The 23,534-nt window shown below is 37.0% G+C and overlaps 1 protein-coding gene across 1 annotated transcript in view; it reads left to right on the top strand.

Annotated features, from left to right (window-relative positions):
• The first annotated feature begins 2,401 nt into the window (after positions 1-2,401).
• Positions 2,402-23,534, top strand: part of fam135b (family with sequence similarity 135 member B) — a 46,433-nt gene continuing 25,300 nt past the window's right edge. Inside the window, exons 1-4 of the mRNA XM_084422998.1 lie at positions 2,402-2,516; positions 10,725-10,804; positions 19,549-19,688; positions 22,563-22,633. Coding sequence (XP_084279124.1) covers positions 2,428-2,516; positions 10,725-10,804; positions 19,549-19,688; positions 22,563-22,633 — 380 coding nt within the window. The 5' untranslated portion in view covers positions 2,402-2,427. The remainder of the gene's footprint in view (positions 2,517-10,724; positions 10,805-19,548; positions 19,689-22,562; positions 22,634-23,534) is intronic.

Below are 23,534 nucleotides of genomic sequence, written 5' to 3'. Positions count from 1 at the left end.
TCCTGGAAAATTGGTTAGTCCACAGGTTAGTCCAGTTATCCAATCAAATTCTCTGTTTAGGCAAAGTAAAAGTTTTTTGTTAAGCATCAAGCGATTTATTCGGTAAATGCGTTTCCATTGTAGTTTATGTGCATGTTTTCTTATTGGATAAAAAAAACGTATCTACCTCAATTGAATGCACAAATTTTTATTTTTGAATTTATGCACATCTTGGTGTTTCCATGAAGTGTATTTTATGCGATATCCCAAAATTTGGATAAAAATAGGTGGATGAAATCGTCACCCAACTTCTCTACATTACATGATGAATTCAGCGAATCCAGTTGGAAACAAATAAAGCTATTTTGTATATTGAATCCAAATTTGTGTAAAAATGTCTTTACTTTTGGCAGAATAATGAATCAAGAAAAAAAAGCAGTTTATTGTTATATATTCATCATACTTAAAATGGCAGGTCAAGCATTGCATTGTTGGACACGGTATTCTGACATCAAAGCATAAGAATTAGGAAGAGTTTTTGGGAATAATGCATCTCTAACTGCTTAGAAACACCAAGGTGAGTATGTGCCTGTGTCTGTGACATGGGTACTAATTTTGTTCAGCTACTAACTAAAGTTAAAAAATTAAAATAAAAATCTTATGTTTTCCTATTATTTCAATTTGTCTGGAAAGTCTAATCTAAGCTTAAATGAGAACTTTGAGACATTAGTTGAGGATATGTCTCATTGACCTTGATTCGAATGTTCACTGGAGCCTGACAATAATGAGCACACACTGGAGTTAACCGACTGTATCACACACACTTGGATCATAAGGGTCGGTGCACGTCTGTTTGGACGTCACACACTGTTGCAACTGTTTGTTTAGCTCACCTTCAACATGCCAGCTGATTTATATTCAGGGAATTCTGCTTCTTTGCCCCCCACCGATGGGACGTCCTTAAAATCTGCAGATGCGTTGGCAATATATCAGAGCGGTTTATGGACACATGCTGCGTATTTCATAGAAAAATGTCTTGATGTGTCTTCATAACACTGCTGGAAAAGACAATAATAGATAAGTCAACCGAAATAAACCCACGCTTACTAATGAAGCATAACTGTTAGAATTATTTCCAATCCATACTGCACATATTTACTGATATGACTGCTGATTTTATTAAATGTTTTTTTTAAAGAAATCGTTTTCAGGAAGATCAAATCTAGAATATTTTAAGACATTGAAACATTTTAACTTTATAGAAAATATAGATGTGACATGGCAAAGAAAACAGTTTAAACTATTCTGAGTTTATATGCTTCCAATATCAGGCAATTAGACTGATACAGATAATAAAAAATACAATATTTATTTATTGTCAATACCCTTGGTTTTCACTGCAACATTATTTTCAGCATAACTGAGCACTTTATATCCCTCATTTCTCATTACAATAATGAGTCTGATATTGCCTTTATCAGCATTATAAATGGTTCTCATTATTGTATTACAGTTTTCTTTATTACAGAAGAAATATTTAATTAAAATATATAATTAATTCATATACTGTATATATTCATATATATATATATATATATATGTGTGTGTGTGTGTGTGTGTATATGAATATATATATATATGAATTAATTATATATTTTAATTAAATATTTATTCTGTAATAAAGAAAATACAATTTATTTTACATATTTATTTTTACATCACTTATTAATCTGACACTTGGGCATCAATATGGGCTGATGGCTTGGTGGATATATCAGTCTTTCTGTCAAAGTTATGAAAAAGAGCATGCAATAAAGACAATGATGGACAGAGTAAATATGTGAATACTAATAACCATGGTTGAGTTTTCCCATCTAAAACACACTGATTCTTCCACCATAAAGCTAGTCTGGAAAAGCCAATATCCTCTCAGATTCCGGCCATTCCACTCGTGTCACAACTACACAACCTGTTGTGTGGGAAAAAAGCCATTAGATGTGATTAGCACCACACACTCATACAGGTCCAGCTTGAGTGAAGTGGCTTTGAGCTGCGGCGTCTTTGAGACGGATTGTGTCATAAGTATGATTTGGGATCATGTCCAGAAATGCCACTGCTGTCATTCGTCTTGGAGCCGTGCATCGTACATTGGTTTGTCTCAGAGCGGCACATCAGGTTCCCAGAACAAATATTGTCTGAGATGAGTCACAGCCTGAGTAATTAGAAATGGCGTCTTCCTGAGTCACGGGTGTGCGTCTGCCACTCTATTACTGAGTCATTGGATTATGTTCATTGAACAACACACACCCTCACAATGGGCAAACAGCTCCGCTGACAACGGTACAGCAACACAGAGTTCTGAAAGAGAACTGCATTCGGGGTTAGATAAGACAATGCAAGGCTTGATGTGTTTAGCTGCAAATGAACTCCTCTTGTTCTCTCTAGGTGATGGAATGGATGATGTCGGAAGTACAGGGCACTGTGGAGTTCTCACTGGAGTTGCACAAGTTTCACAATGTGGATCTCTTCCAGAGAGGGTGAGTCTGTGTTCTTCTGCATGTTTGAAGGCTCTGATGAATGGCTTTGTAAAGCATCTGTTCTCTTAACAACCTGTTCAGGAGTCGCACATGTTGACGGCATCATGTACAAACCCTAAGAGCCAGTTTGGATCACTCAGTGCAGTTTAACTGAGAATGTGCTCTCACATTCCAGAATTTTTTTTTCATGTTCTTTTTAAATGCAATGAATAGATGGCATTGTGTTTGGTGTTTTAGTTCATGTCTCATTAGCTTTCAGAACATAATGTTAACAGCAAGTGTTCCTAAAACTAGACAAAACAAACTTTTAGCAGAGATATGCATTTTCTTTAATGGAAAAATGCACAAAAAAATGTTAATGACTCATCTTGGACTCAAGGTTGTATCTAAAACTACTGCTACTGTATCCAAATGCTCTCTACTATGAGAACCCGAATAACATCTACTAAAGGCTATTTAGACTAAAGAATATTCTGCATTTACAAAAATACACTACCCTTAAATAGTTTAGAGTCAGTAGGATTTTTAAAACTGTTTTAGCAACAAGTCTCTTAAGGGGGTCGCACACCGGATGCGCAGCTCGGCGCCGCGCCACGCAGCGCCACGTCTTTTAAATTCGAACACATTATTCTCTATGAGAGTACACACACCGGTGGCGCCTCTCGGCGTCTGTCCGCGGCGCCCAGCAACGGCTCAGGACCGTGTTCAAAATCCTGCCGCGCCACAGAGCGCCATTTACATAGTTTTATATTAAATTTACATTTATGTGTCTCAAATCGTAGTTAATGTATATACGGACATCACTGTGTGCTGCAATATACATTTAGTTTTATATTTATTTACATAAATCAGAATATTGCTGATGCTAACGGATTTTCAGGTGAGAGTTGTCCTAGACGTGGCGCGGCGCGGCGTGGCGCTGAGCTGCGCGTCCGGTGTGCGGCCCCCTTTATGCTCAACTAGGCAGACTTCACCTGATAAAAATAAAAATGTGTTTTTTCAAAAACAATTTTTTTTTACTGACCTCAAACTTTTAAATGGTAGTGTGTGTGTCGATATGTGTCGCTCTAATTTCCTGTTTCAACAGGAAATACATTAACAGAACTCATGCAATTCCAGCGATTTTTTTCTAGGCTTTTAGGCCTCGTTTACACTGCAGATCTTGATGCCCAATTCTGATTTGTTGTCTATATCCTCTTTCTTTTTTTACCGTCCGTTTACACGTTCTTTCAATTGTGACCCATTATCCGATTCATGTGTTTACACTTGACATACTATCTGAAACATCGCGCATGCTTAAAGGGGGTTTTGCACAGATGGACGAACACGGCGTATGCTTGATGCTAGCTTTGCGATAAATGAGAAGTTCGCCAAACATCACTATGATTTTGAAGCAGAGGAGGACGAAAAGGGCCATCATTGCAGCCTGCGCATTGTGTGCGAGAGAGATCTCAGGACTGGTGGGAACATACAACACGATCTCATCATGAAAACAATTTGATACGCATTTTCATGAGATCGTGGCGGGCTTTAACGAGGAGCAGTACTGGGTCCGAAATTTTAGGATGAGCAAGCCAACCTTTGATATGTTGTGTCAACGTTTGTCCACATTCCTCTCCTACGACGACACGACGTAGGCGGGGTTGCTCTCGTCATTAAACCGCGGAGATAGCCTAATGCCTCAGAAAATCCGATCTGCCTGTTTACATGACAGTCGCATTGGCACATATCTGATTTATATCTGATTTATTTCCACATATGAACGAGGGCTGAAACCGATCTCGAAATATCCGAATGCATGCGTTTTTTTCCTGTTTACATGGTCATAGAACACATCCGATCTGTGTCACATATGAGCAAAAAATCTGAATTGGGTCACATTTCACTGACAGTGTAAACGAGGCTTTAGTGACACCAAATGAAATTGCAATCTGTTTGAACAGCCTGATTGGCTGAGACATAACATTCACTCAACCAATGGCATGAGTTTGTTAGACGAATAGCAGACAGGGAGAGTGAAACTGAAACGTATATAAAGGGAATATATTTGGTACCACTATTGGTGCAAAAAAATAAATATATATATATATATATATCACACTTCTCTGTATGTGTATTCAACACCTATTTTAGGAGTTTCATCTGTATCTATGTATGTTTCATGTAAAAAAAATCATTTACTGACAATATTCCCATAGAAAAGAAATGAGGCTGTTATTTTTAGTGACGGTTGTAGCATATCATGTCTAGGCATATTGGCAGAAATGCAAGCTATTTCTTGAGGAGAGAATCTTCCTTGCTAATAACACTGTTATTTACACCTTAACCACTCTGTAACACTGTCAATGCACCCATTATCTACACTGCAAATGCAAATTGCTTTGACTATAACCAAAAAAAGTTGTCTACACTGCAAATGTCTGAAGCTGTGTTGTTTGCAATATTGACATCTTTACTGATTGTTATAACAGTGAGGTACAGCTCGCTCGTAGTGTGGACTGAGTGTTAAACACCGTTTTCATATACACCTCCCCGCTAAGACCATAAGGCATCACATGAAGGTGTTCGGTTCAGTAGACTGGTAAATTAATGATTGATTTTTGCTGTTTTTGTACATTATTTTCCTGTCATTGGTTCAAGCCAAATCAATTACACCCTTGCTGCGAGCAGCAGGTGAAGTCTACAGGGAATTCAATGACGTTACAGGTCACTGATTTTTAACTATGCAGCATATAGAGATCTGACTATACGAACTAATTTGAGGTTCACGGACAAAATTGTGCTGCCTAACATGACTTTTATGATTCTTCTGGAAGTTCTACTACAGTCACTTTGGTGCTAATTCAGTGTTTGGATGAGGCTTTGACATTAAAGATAATTGGCATGTTATATAGTACTGTTCAAAAGTTGGGGGTTGGTAAGATTTTTTTAATGGTTTTGAGATAAGTCCCTTATGCTAATTAATTTGATTAAACTTTTTCTATTTATAGGTATTTAAAATGTAATTCATTCATGTGATGGCAAAGCTGAATTTTCAGCATCATTACTCCAGTCTTCAGTGTCACATGATCCTTCAGAAATCACTCTATATAATATCTAATATTATGTTGAAAACAGTTGTGCAGCATATTTTTGTGGAAACCGTGCTACTTTTTTCAGGATTCTTTGATGAAGAGAAAGTTCAAAAGAACAGCATTTCTTTGAAATAGTAAAGACATTTATAATGTTACAGTCTTACTGACACCAAACTTTTGAATGGCAGTGTATATTAAATATGACTAAATATATATAAAAATGTAATGTATACACTAAATATACATTTTAAAAAGTGTAAACAACATTTTACTAATTATTTTCTAATTACACAAGTTTTTTATGACAATGGAATAGAATAATTCATGTCAAAAATGCTGCAGGTCCGTTTAAAATGAATTAGTGAAGGCAAAAAGGAGATTAAAATGGGCCAATTATATAGGACTTTACATTGATACTTTCTATTTTACATACAATTAAAATGACCAAAAACTTGAAGGTAATGAAAAAAAGCTTGTGTTAACTACCCATTTAAAGATGGGTAGTTAACACAAACTTAATTATTTATCGTATTTAAAAAATATTCCTGGTGTTACTGTACAAATTGCATCAGTGCACAAATAATGTTTTTAATAATTGCTATTGGTCATTATATAAATTGTCGTGAGTGTTAACAGTGGAGTTGGCAGTTAATTTGTACACATTCTGTGCACTGTTGTTGAAAAAAAATTCGACTAATTGTACTTGTTAATTTTATAACACAAAAGACTGGCAGATGAATAAACGAAAAATAATACTGTCCTGTAAATAAAATGTGCCTAATTTATTCAGACAAAAAACACTTGAATACACATCACACTACATGATTACTGAGCTCATAGGCAACTTCCATAGAAAGACTTGAAGACCACAGAATGCTAAAGGCATTGTTTATAACAGAGAAAGTTCATGTTGCCTTTAAGAAGCGAGCTAACACAAAGGTAATCAACAAGGGTGATAAAGTTTCTAAAAAAAGAACCTAACAAGTTTGCTCTGTGACTTAGATAAAACGAGTCTACGAATCTACAATAAAGCTAGACATCCTGACTCTAGCAGTACATCTAAAGTCGTTTCCGTCTCATTAGACACCCGTTTGTCTGCAGATCTAGAATGCTATTTCCTCTCTATCCTCAACCAGTCTCCTGACAGCTGTGTGAAGCAGAGGTTGTGATGGAGGAGAGGTCACTCATAATGTTGTTCAGCTCACCGCGTTTGCTCTGAGATTAAAGCAAGGCTGTTGGCTGAAACATCAGCTTTGCAGAGATTTGACTGCCCCTTCCCCCTCCATAAAACAGAAAGCTAAACCTCTGAATCTCCTCTGAAATAATCCCCAGAAGACACAGACTGCTGTTATATACTGTTTGTTTTTACAGCAACTGTATGTACAGTATTCCTGCTCCGCAGAGAAGCATCTAACAATAGAACGGGACAGATTGAACTAATACAATGTTAGCCTATATGTGTCTGGTGGAGCCCAACAGAATACGTTATAGTGAGCGCGGAGAATCTGTTTGGGAATGGAGCAGTCATTCGTTGGTGTGTGTGTGTGTGTGTGTGGTATGTGGTTGAAGAAGATGTGGATTTGGTGAAACAGAAAAGAACAAAACAACAAATATGTCATATTTTACTCACCGTCAGGTTGTTCCAAACCATTATTTTCTCTGTGGAACAGAAAGAGACATTTAATACAGTTGTTCTTTGTAGTTAAAATCAACTGAGGCTGAAGCTTTAAGCTTTAAAAACGATAAAAAAGCACCAGAAAAGTAGTCAAAATCACTCACATGTTGCAAAGGTATTGTTACAACTGTATATAAAAAAATGGCACCTCTAGTGTTGTCATTCCTCCAGCACGCGCAAGTGACGATTCTCTGTAAACCAATCAACGTTCTGCAGTGAGTCTAGCTCCACCCTTTAGTACAGCGCTACAACAACTGAATGAAATGATCCTTCACAATAGATAATGCTTTGCAATGAACTTTGTTTGAGAGCTACATATGACAATGTATCTGTTCAATAAAATACCATACCTGTTGAGTAATAAAAACACCATCTCCGCATCGATTCAAATCCCTCAGTTCTCGGCATCTCCGAAAAGCCAAGCCGATGTTGATTCTTGTTTTATTACGAGCTCTGTCGGGTTTTCTTGTTGCCAGCAGACTCTCCTCTGTTTGGCGTTTTATTTAAATGGGTCATTCTCTGGAGGTTGGATATTTCGCTGCTCCATGTCAAACTTTTCCGCTCGTTGTGACACAAACCTATGTCACTCCCACACCAGACACGCGTCAAAATATCCGGAGAAACGTTTCTTTTGATTTACAGATATGACGAGACACGCAAAGGCGATATAATATATGCTAATATAATATGCTAATATAATATAATATTATAATATAATATAATATATTCATATGCTTCCAAAAATGCAATACTGCTTCCATTTAGTTAGTAAGGTCCAACTTCCTATGATCCAATCAATTCCCAAGGACAAAATCAAGTCACATTTTTTCTTATTCCAGAACCCGTTACACTTGAATATACATCCAGGGTTCTCAAGTCTCACGCATTGGCCGTGAGACACACGCAATTCAACCAGTTCACACGCTCACACGCCACACCATGTATTTCTCACGCTGAAAAGGCAATGCCAACCAAGTTGTCCAGCAAGCTTTATATATAACGTTGTATACGAGCGCAGGCACACAAAAGTGAAGTTTCCAGCCGCCAGCACGTATCTCGGCCAGATTGCGTTCGTTACTAGGCAACATAGATGCGCGAACACACGGAAATTGACGGAACATTCTCGGCCACCGTACGTTCGTTACTAGGTAACCAACAACATCGCGCGAACACACGTCGTGATGGAGAAGGTAAGTTGGAAGAAAGCTCGTCTAACATTTTTAGGCTAGAACATTTAAATTAATATATAGCCCATCGTATACATTATTATTGATGCAGTCAAAAACTCTACAACTAGGCTACTTTGCAACCAGACCAGAAGCTTTGGCTCAGTTTGGCTTGCTTACGTTATCTGAAACTAAGGGAAATGTTAGTGGGTATGGGAAGGAATGAAGATGTATTTCTTCATTTTATTTTAAATTATATATTATACTGTATTAATAGTCTTTCTAGTTACATTAAGGCTACATGTATTAAAGCAGAGTGCTCTGGGTAATATTTTTATAAAATGTGCAACAAACACTTACAACACAAAACACATTTCATAAGATGGAGTATGTACTCTTGTGTACACACACACACACAAACACACACACACACACACACACACACACACACACCTTAATACTCTAATATGTCATTTGTTCACAATGTCCCACCACACAATAAATCATTATACCATTTCGACTAGACACATTCAAAATGCAAAAGATTTGTTTTTCCAAACTGTTTGGAGCAATTTGTTATATTTTTGTAATTTTTTGTATATTTGTAATTTTGAAATATAACATTAAAGAGTATATTTGATGTGATGAATTGCTCTGTCATTTATCAGATTTACAAATTGTTATAATTTCAATTTGTGCTGGTTAATTATGAACAATGGGTAAAATTGGGGGGCGGGGACAAGTGGGGGCGGGGCTCCATTAGGGCCCCTCCCCTAACCGCATGTGATCTCACTCCAAGCTTTTGATAAAACTTGAGAACCCTGTATACATCACAATAGGGAAGGAAAGAATAATGCCGCTTCCATTCCATGCCAACTTTAATTCCATGTGGGAAATTTACAAAACGTGCAAAATTTAAAATTGCTTATTTTTTTGTGTAAACGCTAGCAAGAAGCTGTTGTTTTCAGCAGCATTCAGCACTGCATGTTTTAACATGTGCTACAGACGGGTGCTGTATCATTTCAGACATGTTGTAGCTTGTGTTACGCTGTAAACATGCTTTAGCATGCGCTACAGACATTTTAGCACATGCTGCAACAGTGCATCATGTATTTCAAACATGTCATAGCTTGTACTGCACTGCAGACATGTTGCAGCATGTGCTACAGACATTTTAGCGCATGCTATTGACACTTTAGCATTTAGCACTTTAACAGTGCATGCGTGTTTTGTTGCATCATGCTGTAGACATGTATTAACGTGAGCAAGTGTTATGGTAACATCTCAGCGTGGAACTATGTTAGACATATGTTAGCATGTACTGTCAACATACTGTGGTGTAGATGTTCTTGCGGAGCTGATGGGAAGTACAGGGATGACCCGACTCAATCCAGGAGCTCCTGAGAGTATGATCTGTGAAGTGCTTCAACATTTAACATGCATCCGCAGTCACTACACTGGCACAAGGTGACCTTTGTACAATCCCCCTGATGGAGTCTGGGCCGTCTGAACATGCCGACTAAGCTTTCACATTAATTCAGCATCATTATTTATGATCAAATAGAGATTCACTGCATAAGATTTCACACTGACCAGATAAAACAGCTGTTTATCTCGGTCTTGCTCAGTGTAAATGGTATAGGTACATGCATTATATCCATTATTTATTGCCATTTTGTCCTGAAGGGATTAATAATTTAGTCACATTTGTAGAGAAATTTACCAGTATGGGTGGGAAGAGCATCCCACAGTCTTTTATTAGAAAACCAAAGCTTGGTTTATATAGAATTCAATGTGTTTTAATTTTTATATATACACTGAAAATTATTCTAAAAGTTTGGAATAATTCATATTTTTTAAATGTTTAAAAAAGCACACCATGGCTGCATTTATTTGATCAAAAATACAGTAAAAATATTGTGAAATATTATTAACATATAAGTGTCAAAACATTCAATTAACCATAATTCATTGAAACTTCATGATTACATAGGTTTCAAGAAATGTATATTATTCAATGAAAAAATAAATATGAATAAAAAGGGAAAAAAGAAGTATGATTTTATTTTATATCTTGATTTTATGTTAATGCTACGTGTTTTTTGTTTTTAAGAAAGGACATCATCTATTTCAGACACACTGTAACTTGCTCTGTGTTTTGGTTTGTCTCTTTTAACTGCAAACTTGTACATATCTGATGATGATTCGTCAAATGAGGTCTAATTCTGGGTCTTTTTCACTTTGTAATCTGTGAATAAAATCTATAATGCTTCAATAATTCTGTCACTTGCAGCTTCTATCAGGTGAGGGCAGGTCTACGCGTGTCTCCTCGGGTTCCCCACAGAATCACTGCCACAACACCTGGATACACAGGTGAGAACTTTCTATACTGACCTACGTTGACCTTTTTTACTTTGTGTTGTTTCATTGTCTCCATTAGTTTATGTGTCAGAAAATATGCAACTAATCAGTCAGTGACACTGGCTAGTGAGTGTATCTACATTCTTTTGATTTAGATTTATTATGTTTAGTGGTGGTGGTTTGGATTCGAGATGCATCATCCGAGAGTTTTAGACTCTCAGCATGCTAAAATCTTCTATGAGGAGATGCTTCTATGAATTTATTCCATTAACAGTGACCATTAAAGCAGCACTTCAAATTTTAATTCACCTCCTGAACAATAATTTTAGAGACAATTACTGTCGAAATTGCTGCAAGCACTGTTATTATGCACAATGCATTTGTTTGTGAGGACTAACCATTTTGGTTACAGTTATTCAGTCTATACCTTGTTTTAATGGACACAGGACGATAGTGAAGCCCATCGGAAGAGTCAGCTCCAGGGTTTCAGTCGAGGGCTCTTTCCAAGAGGCTTTTGGGAGGATTCCCCTCACTGTTTTTCTACTCCTGCAGTTAAAAATAAATGTGCAGAATAAACCACTCAGACACAAAGTTTTCTGAGACAAAAATACAGCCTTTAGAGGACAGAGAGAGAGAGAGAGAGAGAGAGAGAGAGAGACAGAGAGATACTCAAACAGATAAAGTCTTTACCATCTCGATATGAGGCTTTTAAAGTCTGAAAAATTATCAATTATGCACTAAAACCATAAAAACAGATCGACAAAGAAAATGAGAGCAAAATAAGATTTGTTCAACATTGATGTTAAAGATTTGAAAGTGAAAGAAAGTGTTTTCTATCCTATTCTAAATGTATATAATTTCTTTATTTTATATAAAGAAATTATATGTATGTATGCATGTATGTATGTATATATATATATATAAATATATATATATATATATAGCTATTTATTTTATATATTTACATGTCTACAATATTACCCAGAAACTAGAATCTAACAGAACAATTTCCCTATGGTATTATTATTAATAAAAATAAACAAATGCACTGATACAACATTTCCAAAACCAATTATTTAGAATATCTGCCCATACCATACTTTGATTTTCTTAAGGGGGGGGCCTACGTCTTTCCGCGGTTGAGACCTACGTCTTTCCGCGGTTGAAATGCCGATTGAGCGATTACATGAGACATTATACATTTTGATAAGTGTACTGTATCTTTCAACATACCTTTTGGTGTTCATGCATGTTTTTTTGTAGTTTTTTTCGTGTTATAAGATGAACAAAAGAGTAGACTAGCGCTCCGTGTTGCTGCCGGTTAACTGAGGCTGTGAGGCATTACATTACGTCACATTTAAGAGCGCCAAAACGCCATTGTTTGAATTTTGTGATAAAATGGACAGAATTTTAAATCTGAGACTTTTCTAATCAGAAGTAACAAAGCACAAAGCTCTATGCGATTACTGAATGGGAGGCGCGCTACAAATAATGTTTGGTGTAGGAAAAAAATTCAAGCAATTGAGGCAATCCTGGCTTGAACTACAGGTAGCCTAGGGGTGATTCATAGGGTCAAATGGTTTAGAGGGAAAGATAGTTCACCCAAAAATTAACATTTTGTCATTACTCACCCTCAAGTTGTTCCAAACCTTTATGAGTTTCTTTCCTCTGTTGAAAACAAAAATATATATTTAAAAAAAAATACTTATTTTATTAAAAAATAGTATTTGTTTGGGTGAAATATTTAGGGCTATTTTATATTGCAATTGAAATGAGTTTTTGCAGGGTGGGATGTCTAAATTCGTGGCCTCTCATTGGCGTAATTCTATATTAAGCATAAAGGTTTACATTTGCTGTTGTAATAGTTTTGCTGCGTGACATTTTCTCATGGTTTTCTGTGACCTGGACCCCTTCACCTGATTACACAAACATACACACTATGTAATTTAGGTTACCTGTGTGTCCTGTTCTGTGCGCTAACTTACATTCTTCTCACATTCTCAGCACACACTCTGTGCTCAAAACAGTAATCTACAGACGGCTTTAGTTTTATGGCCATCTGACGGCAGTCCGGGACATGGGCGCATGTTGTGTCAGGTGAAAATATAGTCTGTTTTCACAACATTCACGGCTTCTGGTCTCTCTCTCACACACACACACACACACACACACACACACACACACACACACACACTCACACACACTCACCCCAGCCAGAATCATTTCAGTTGACAGCACTTCATATTATCTACTATTATTTAACACAATATTGTCAAGAAACCTTCTTTGTCATACCTTACCAAACATATTTTTACTTCATTACTTCACTGTTTTTACCCATACTGCTGTTTACTTACAATTTTGCTTTCACAGTAGTGAGTAGAGTAAGTGTTAGACATGCTTCTGAAAGTGAAATGTTTGTTCACTAAGGCCTCAGATACTCGTGATTCCAGCACACTATGAACTACAGATCAAATACTGCCGTCTGAATACATCACTTCACCGTAATGAGCTTCTGGGGACACTTTCATCTTTATGTGCGAGGCACTAACAAGACTAGAAGTTTGTTTTTGGATGTCTGCTGTCTGAATAGTATAAAAAGACACATTTCTTTACATTACATTCTCTGCAGTATACGCCATTACTCTAGTCTTCAGTGTCACATGACCCTTCATAAATCACTTTGAAATGCTGATTTGCTGCTCAAGAAACATTTCTCATTATCATCAATGTTAAAAACAATTGTGCTGGAAGCCATGATAAAACCGTGATTTTTTTTATTTTTTATGAATAAAAAGTAAAAAACAGCATTTATTTTGTCAGTAACACTTTACAATAAGGTTCCATTTGTTAACACTACATTGGTTAACATGAATGAACAAATAAAGCATTTATTAATCTTAGTTAATGTTAATTTCAACATTTAATGATACATTATTCAAATTAATGTATTGTTAATATTGAGGAGATTCCCCCTTCCATATGTAAAAGCGCTTTGAGTACCTAGAAAAGAGCTTTATAAATGTAACGCATTATTATTTACATTAAAAGGTGCATCTGTTAATATTTTTTAATGGACCTGAGCTGACTGAACTAACAATGAACAGCTGTATTTTTCATGAATTATCATTAACAGAGATTAATAAATATTAACAAATGTCTTGATCATTGCTAGTTAATGCTAGTTAATGCATTACCTAATGTCATCTAATGGGACCTTAATGTAAATTGTGTTAAACAGCATTTTTTTAATACAGACACAAAAAAACACAGAACAGTCCTAACCAGGAACAAAACAACGCAATAAGAGATTAAAAATAAGATTTGTCCTAACAAACCAGGACACTGATAAATTAAGTATTTCCTGTTCATTCAGTTGCTCATTGTTTCAGTTTTAGTCATATGACTATATTTTTTTAGACATATGACATATGCAGTTTTTTCTTTGGCTTATCTTAATGTCTTTATTGAGGACCTACAGTGTGTCTCTGTCTGTCTCTCTCTTTCTGTGTGTGTGTGTGTGTGTGTGTGTGTATTTGGCAGCAAAACTCTACAGCCTCTGTCTGACATTGAGTCTTGGCGCTGCTCTTTGACTGAATGCCAGCAATGGTCTGAATAAAACTGTCACACACACTGGCATCAGCGGCCATTTTGGATCTGTCAGTCATTCTGTCTCTGAAGTGATTTCATTTCCAGTTTTAAAATGCCATCCGGTACTCCGTTATTGTTCGTCCCTCACAAGTTCTTCCTCAACCTGAGATGCTTAGGATGCTTCCCGCTCTGTATTATTAATTATGCACATTATTCCTGTCATTATCACATGTAAAAAAGGTAAAGCAGTGCTACACAGTGCATTAAAATCTCCACAGGTAACACTTTCAGCTTCATACAACACGGACAATATTATAAGTATGAAAAGAATGTATCACATGCCACATCATATGATAATAAAGCCCTAGAGACATAAGCTAAAATGCTAATTCTCACTGTACAACATGTCAGATTGCAGTGCAGTGAATTACCATACCGCACTCAGACGGCAGCAGAAACTGTCCTGTTCAGTCTCTCTGTGATGCTCATCAGAAACACACTGTCCTGATTCATAATCCCGTGCTGCTGTGTCCACAAACACCATCCTAATAGTGCAGGAGTTGCTGTGAAATACATAAGATGGTCCCAAAATTAATTCAAATTGAAATGATCCCCCCACCCCTGCCCACGCTTTTTTTGATTATTTAAATCTGTTCATTTAACAGACACTCTTATACAAGCGACTAATAAATGAACAAGTATACTTTGTAAATGTTGCTCAAAAAAACATCTTCCTGTATCCTTCTTCCTTATCTTCCTTATCTGTAGTGCCAAATGTTGGATCGGTATCAGCACTAGAACAATACAACCAGAAGTATATGCTCTCATTTAACTCACCGGCACCACACTGTTACAGACTCGTATGGCTTTCATTCAGCTGTGAAACACAAAAGGAGAAATTTTGAATATTGGAGACACAAAAGAACCACAAAACGCAAAAAGACACAAAAGAACCATAAAAGTAGTCTATCCCTCAGAGTCTCAGCATAGCAGAATTACACGGTTTGTCTTTTTTTTTGTCTTGTGATGGCAAACTGCTTAATGTCTTGAATTTGTTTATGTTTTTTAAATTGCGTTGTGAATTCCAAACTTTCACTTACTGTATCAAAATGTAGTGGTAAAATTTTGCAATGTTTTCCAAATTATAGTTCAATGCAAATTTTGCCTTAACATAGTTTTAAATTAGTTTCTAATGGCTTCCTAAAAGGCTAAAAAAACAACAACAACAACAACAACAAAATAATGGATATCAATGCTTGGGTCTCTGTGGCCTATATGACTTGTGCACGATATTCCAAGTCTTCTGAAGTCATATGATAGCTTTGTGTGTGTGTAACAGACGGCTGCAGTTTTAACGCCCTTGTTAGCGCGCCCGCCTCCAACGCCAGAGACCCCGGTTCAAAGCCCGCTCGGAGTGGATTGAGTAGAACCGATTCAATTTGGTGCCGTGACCCAGGTGAGAGTGAGGTTTAGGGGGTGAGTGTAACTCACTCCACTGATCTCTAGAGGCGCACTAGTGACTGGCGTTAGAGGCTGCAGTCTTTAGCGTCCTTGTTAGTGTGCCTGCCTCCCATGCCAGAAACACAGGTTCAAATCCCACTCGGAGCGGTGCGAATAGAACCAGAGGGGTTGCATTGGTTCCTTGACCCGGATGGGAGTGAGATTTAGGAGGGTGAGTGTTACAAACATAGACCAGTAAGAGCAGTGTGTGTAAACCTCACTGCACTGGCCTCAAGAGGCGAGCTAGCGACTGATGCTAGAGCCTGCGGCCTTTAGCATCCTTGTTAGCGCGCTCACCTTCCACGCTGGAAACCCCGGTTCAAATCCCACTCGGAGCGTCATAAGTCATTGAGTGGGTTGTTAAAGGTATAGCGGAGGATTTTTTACTTCCAGGTGGATCACCTATACTATTGGTCCTCCTAATTGTCAATCATTCTGGTGAATCAATCAAACTTTTCAAAAAGTGGAGAGGGCGGGTCTTATCTAAAATTCAGAAAGATCCTCCACTATACCTTTAACTGGTAAACTGACTGGATCACTGAGTGAGTTGAACTTGAGAACTCAAACAGTTCAAGTTGTGATTGATTCATTAAAGATATTGAACTCAAAAGAATAATTTTATCACAAATCAGAGGTTGCAGCTTCTTTATAAATGTGCTAAAGTCTGAAAAAGTAAAAAAAAATAAGTCTTAAAGGGGACCTAGTATCCCCTTTTTCAGAGCCGTTTTTTCATGCTTGAATGCTTGACTCTTATTCCTGTCTCTATGAAGCCCCTACTTCTAAAAACAGCAATGTGCTCTGATTGGTCGGCTGGAACAGTGTGTTGTGATTGATCAACCGCTTTGGGTGTGTTTCGGAAATGTCACGCTCCTTACCACATTTTTGTACCAAAATACAGTGGCGTGTACATTCCTGGTAGAAAACTCAAGACTACAATCGAGGTATTTCAGGAAGTTCAGAAATAATAACTCCCTTTGGAGTGACTTTGTGCTTTGTAATTTTGCAGACCGTTTTCATGCTAAAACAGCAAAGTTACACACTAAAGAAAGATGAACGTGTAAAAAAAGCATAATAGATCCTCGTCGGAAGTCTTAAAAAAAAAAGTCTTAAATTTCAGTAATTTGACTTCAGAAGACTTGTAATTTATTGCACAAGTCATATGGGCTACTTTTAGGTTCATTTTTATTGATAATTTCATTATTTTGGAGCTTGAGAGCCCCTGGCCTCATTTATGTTCATTATGTTGAAAATAGTGTCCAGGATATTCGCTTTTCTTGTTCTATAAAAGTCATCCAGGTTTTTAACAACCTAAAGGTAAATAATGGCAACATTTTCATTTTTGGGTGAACTATCCCTTTAAGGAATATTACAGATTATACAATGTGCCGCATTACAGTGCAGTGCAGTGAATTTCCATACTGCTGTCAGGCGGCTCGAAATAGTCGCTCTGAACACACTGACCTGATCCATCATCTTTTTTCTCGGTTTCTGAATCTTCCCCTCCATCAAACACACACTATGACTCCTCTGGCAAGATTCGACTCTACTCTCCGACTCTCTCTCTCTCTGTGTCTCTGAGGCATTGGCACACTGCAGATCTGTTTTGGTGGCACGCAGCGAGGAAGAAAGATATAGAAAGAGAGAGACAGACAGAAAGAGGCAAGAGACAGACAGACTCAGCAGGGGTCTGTCTTCACGCGAGACCCTCACTGTTCTGCTCAGCACCTCTCTGACACACGCTATCATCCTCTCCACTGAAGAAAAACCCCACTGAGGTGCTGTCATCCGTCACAAAACAAGATCTCTCTCCGGGTGGATGTGGAGCCAGTGGCCACCGTTTCATGGTTACGGCCTTGATGGTGGCTGTTTTAGTGGCTAGAGAAAAACAGGACGAGTAATGCTGGATTTGATGGACAGATTCATGATTTTCTCTCCTTGGAAACTTTCCTTGCTCTTATGTTGCTCTTGAAACTTTTCTCAGATATGTTTCTGCCAACATTTCAACTGGAGAAATGAAAAGAGTTTTTGTCATCATTTACTCACCCTCCTGTTGTTCCAAATGTTGACCAGGGACTGTCACATGCTGAAAATGACAATATTTTGCAGTCATGTTACAGAATTTTGCCACAGTATTTAGTCTTTAAGGCTAAAAACATCAGAAAAACATTCCACAAACATTGTAATGCGGCCTAATTATATTGTGGATATAAATGTATGGCTAATCATAGCTGACTAACATGATTCTCTTACTATTTCATCCTAATCAATATATATATATACAGTATATATATATATATATATTACATGGCTTGGTTGAATTCTAATGTAGAATGCAGTCTGTTATTTCTTGATAACAGACCGCTGCTAAGTATAGCACACCGTTGCCATGAAAAACAGAGCGTTGCTATGTACGCAGGATTCTAACCGTAGAGACGGAACGGACTATTTTCTTTAGCGGAAGCAATACAATCGGTTTTAAATCGATAAACTATTTTTTAAATCAATATTTTGTTTAAAATTATTGATTTATTCGGTAGGTAGCCATGTAATAAGTGGGATAATGTAGAGCTAATGTAGAGCCTCCGCTTCGCCTCAGGGTCCTGATCAGCCTGTCGGGGTTGTATTCGCTATAACAACCGCCTCGCTCTACATTATCCCATATATATATATACAGAATGTGCATTTTGAATATGCCTAGAATAGTATTTTAAAAAACTAAATAAAACGGTCCACAAATGTCATGGTAATGTCCCGTTTTCATGGTAAAAAAACAAAAACATTTTTTTTACTTTTTGAGGCTACTTAATGTAATTTCCGAGAAAACGTCTTGGTTATTAACGTTACCTCGGGCACGTTACTGGTAAGTGTGGTTTCTAAAATATTTTTAAAACATTACACTGCAACATTATTTAACTAAGTAAAATGTAAAAGAAAATGAAAGACTAATAACTATTGTACTGTTTTTTTTTATTTTTATGTGTGGTGTGAACTGCGACATTACTTAACTAAATAAAATAAAATACATTTAAAAAAGAGTGTGTTTTTGTGTGGTTTCTAAAATATTTTCAATTATTGCACTGAAGCATTACTTAACTAAATGGAATAAAATAAAATAAATGACAAAACATTGCACTTTTGGGGTTGTTTTCTTAATAAAAAAAAAATTTGCACTGTGACATTAATAAAATAAATAAAATAAATAACAAAAAGTTTGTAAATTTGTTGTGTGTGGTTTCTAAAACAATTACAAACATTGTACTGCAACATTACTTAACTAAATGAAATAAATGACAAAATATTATACTTTTTTGTGTGTGTGTGTGTGAATATAATAAATATAATATAATACCTATAATAGGACTTTGAGATTGAGATATACAATAATTGTATTCCTACAGGCCATGCTCATAACCACAAGTATTTTCATTTGATTTTTAGATTTCTCTCAATTTCATAACCCCGAACACACACAATCAGTCCTGCCAAACACTGTCAGAAGACACACTGAATATGAATGAAACAGGTCTAACAGGTCACTGAACGTGCTTTGATGTGCACAGAGATGCTTACTCTCTCTGGAGATGCTTTGATGTGAACGGGGGAGAAACTAATCTACCTTCTTTCGCTCCGTCTCTCCGTCTGTCTGTCTGTCTTCCTCCGGGCAGGCGAGTGCAGTTTCAGCAGCGCAGGGGTTCATGATGGCGGAGTGTTCAGTCGGATCTTTCAGATCCTGTACAGGAATGAAGAGGTGACCCTGGAGGACCGCATGAGCTTCAGAGTGCACCTGCTGCTGGACGGTGAGAGGGTGAGTGTCCCGCTGCTCTGAAAACATGTGGATTATGGTGATATCAGCAACCTAGTATTGTAAAAAAAAGAGAAAAAAAACTGGGCTGGTAGCTAAAAGGTTGTAGGTTCAAATCCTACTAAAAACATCTGCTACACAGAATACAGCGTGAGATGAAATAAGAACTTGTTCCTACTTAAATCAAAATGCATCTAACTTAAAATACGCAGAAGTAAATCGCAAATATTATAGGGTGGAAACTTGCATAGACTGCTGTTCAAAACATAATTTTGTTGTATTGACAACAATAATATTGTGAAATATTTTTTTAATATTTAAAATAATGAAACCCAATGAACGTTATCCTGAAGAAATCATTCTGATTTGGAGAAACAGAAACATTTCTTATTATTATCAATGTTGAAAACATTATATTTTTGTAGAACTTAATATTTTTGTAAAAATCGTGGTACATTTTTTTTTTTTTTTCGGGATTCTTGTGAATAGAAAGTTCAAAAGATCATTAATTTGAAATAGTAAAAGCTCTTATTTTGTTACGAAATATTTCTGTCACTTTAAAAGTATCAATTAAAAAAATTAAATAATAATAATAATCTTCCTGACCCCAAACATTTGAATGGTAGTGTACAGTATCTGACGATTTCTGAGAAACACTGTTGAAAGTGGATTGAACTGAGCAGCACAACAGCCAATCAGCAGTAGGGGGCGTGTCCACTCGTGATGGTGGAGGAGAGAGTGAGCCAATCAGCAGTAGGGGGAGTGTCCACTCATGATGGGGGAGGAGAGAGAGAGTGAGCAAGAGGGAGATTTGAAGAAAGACTGTAAAAAGAGAGATGGCTGAGAGACATTACAACAGAGAAAAGGTCAGAGGATTAAAAGTGCAAGAACCAACTCTTTATTGAATATATTCTTGTGTACTGTATGTTCATCTTTTGATCTTCCTTCCTTAGCTTCAGCTATGATAAAGAGTTATCCACTATTGCATTGAGTGTTTGTGCAGTTTGGGGGCAGAGCAATGAAGGGAGGGGTGTCAATATCAACAGTGTTTCTCAGAAATCACTTACTGCACCTTTAATGAGGGGTGTACTAACTTTTTCCACACGAGAAAAGGCTATATTTGTTCATGTAAGTTGTTACAAAATGTAAAACCCAAGTGCAGTTTGTTCAATTATATTGCCTTTAATTGAGCAACACTGATGAAATGCCAGTCGACTATCAGTATGACCAAAAATGTTCATAAACAAAAACAAAGAAAAATACTTTTCATGTGGTGTACTTATTATTTCACAGCATTGAATTATATTATATTAAAATTTCAAATATTATGACTGATCGTACCCTGCTGATACACAAGCTCATTTCAGACATTATGAAATATGGGAAATGGGAAAAAGAGAGACAGAGAGAGGCAGGGAGTTGTGGGTGGGAGAGTGTCTTATCAGATTTCTATGGCCATCTTTCTTATTAACCTTGAAGCAGTTATCTGTGCCCGCTCTCCTCCCTGTCTCACTCTCTCTCTCTCCCTCCTCAGATAAGAGGTCTAAAAATAGTTTTCCATTTCCCCAGAGTGTGAGTTCAATCAATCCGTGTATCAATAATTGGGGCAGCCCTGTTTGTTTTCAAAGATTGGCGGAGGAGTACACCAGTTTATTACCCTGGAAATCCAGAGTTCTCGCGAGAGCACAAGTTGAATTTGCTCAGCGAGTTTACTCTGGGGTCGAGTAATGATGCTCATTAAATATGCCCTTGTATCCGAGCTGCACCAATCACATCGGGTTATCTGATATAGGCGGGGCAGAGGCGAGCTAAACAGATGACGACAGCGCTGTGACGTCGAAGTCATTAGTAAACATTGCAAGATGGCTATGGATGAACACCAGTTGTTTGAAACGGCTTTGGCCGCTACAATGAACGAGTTAGACTTGGCTTTTTATCTAAAAGAGGAACAGAAGACGGCGCTCGAATCGTTCCTTTGCAAGAAAGGCGTTTTTGCTGTTTTGCGGACCGGATACGGCAAGAGTCTAATCTACCAGTTAGCTAGATAGCTAAGCGTAGGGCTTGTTGTGATTGGTCGTAGTGTTATCCAATTGCGTGCCGTGAGATATTCAAATGCATGCTTGGTGCCGCCCCTCGAGCTGGACGATTTTCATTAGTCGATGCCAGACCATTAATCTTTCAGATTTAGGTCTGGATTTCCAGGCTACCAGTTTATCAGAACGGGGTGAAACCTTCTGTCTACGTCACATGTTCTGTTTCTACAGGCAATCTGTGGGAATAGCACATACTAAAACCATGTTTTTATTTGAAGGATCCTTAAATATGTGTGCACATGTGAGAGCACATAAACATGTGTCTGTGTGAAGTGGTTATTGGCTGCAGTGGCTGGAGAGTACGCATCTATGTCATCAGTTTCTGAACTTTTCTCCACATTATTCATGAGAATGAACTCTTTTAATCCAATCACAGTGCTGTATTCTGCATGAGGTCGCATACTACAGTGGAGGATTCAAATAACGCTGTTCTTTTACCTCTGCCTGCTCAGATTTGCGTTTTTGTCCTTTAGACGTGTGTCATCTTATTTTTACACATGAGAAACAACATTGTTTCATCTTTGACATATGAGTGCATGTGAAATGAATATAACCTTAAATCACTTGAGGGATGGTGTGCTATGATTTTTATCATTTTTTTGCTAGTTGGATGCATAAACATTGACGAAGGGTCCCGCCACATCTAAGAATAAAGACATAATGCAATCACTCAACACCACAACACCAACCAATCACAACAGGAACGCTGTAGAAAAGATCGTGCTTTGTTTTTGAAACCTGCTGTTAGTTATGACTGACAGGTGTGGTGATGTGTTTCTCTCAGGTGGAGGAAGCCATGAGTGAGGTGGACGTCCAGCTCAAACTAGATCTGCACTTCACTGACAATGAACAGCAGTGAGTCCCTCTCTCACTTTTCCACATTTTCTCCCTCTGCATTATCACTGCCTGTGTTCAGAATAGCATACTATCATGCTATTTTTGCTATATGTGGTCGGTACTCTGCACAGTATGTGGATCTTCAGTATTCAGGGAATGACCTACTACTTTCCCTAAATGTTTACTGCACTGGGTACTGTATCCCACAATGCAATGCACTTGATCTTCCATTTACAGAGTGATGAATGAAAATGAAGCAGTATCAACTATGATTTTTAACATTGCAGACTACATTGTTTTGTTTTTTTTACTACATTGCTATTTACAAAATGCAGTAATATTGTTAAATATTATTAAAATTCAGAATAATTTAATTGTATTAAAAAAAAAATAGAATAAAAAGAATAATTTTCTATTTTAATATGTTTTAAAATGTAATTTATTCCTGTGACACAAAGCTGAATTTTCAGCATCATTACTCCAGTCTTCAGTGTCACATGATCCTTCAGAAATCATTCTAATATGAGGATTTGATGCTCAATAAACATGTATTATTATTATTATCAATGTTAAAACAGTTGTGCTGCTTAATATTTTTTTTGTGGAATCTGTGATTTTTTTTTTTTAATCTATTTAATGTAGATAAAAAAAAAAAAAAAAAAAAAATTAATCTTACTGACCCCAAATATTTGACACACTTTTGTGTATGTTTGGTATTGAATAGTAGCCTACTGGGTAACTTTATTTTAAGGTGACGTAGTTACTACATGAACTAACTATAACTGTAAATTATGCATAATTACAAGTAACTAACCCTAAACCAAACCCTAACTGTAACTCTAGGCAAGGCAAGGCAAGGCAAAAGTGTTACCAAATAAAGTGTGGTAAATAATAAATCATAAATAAACAATAATAAATG

The sequence above is a fragment of the Rutilus rutilus genome (genome assembly GCF_951802725.1).
Source record: "Rutilus rutilus genome assembly, chromosome: 11".
Classification (NCBI taxonomy): domain Eukaryota; kingdom Metazoa; phylum Chordata; class Actinopteri; order Cypriniformes; family Leuciscidae; genus Rutilus; species Rutilus rutilus.
The sequence above is the reverse complement of the archived record's forward strand: the minus strand, read 5'-3'. Positions and strand labels throughout refer to the sequence as shown.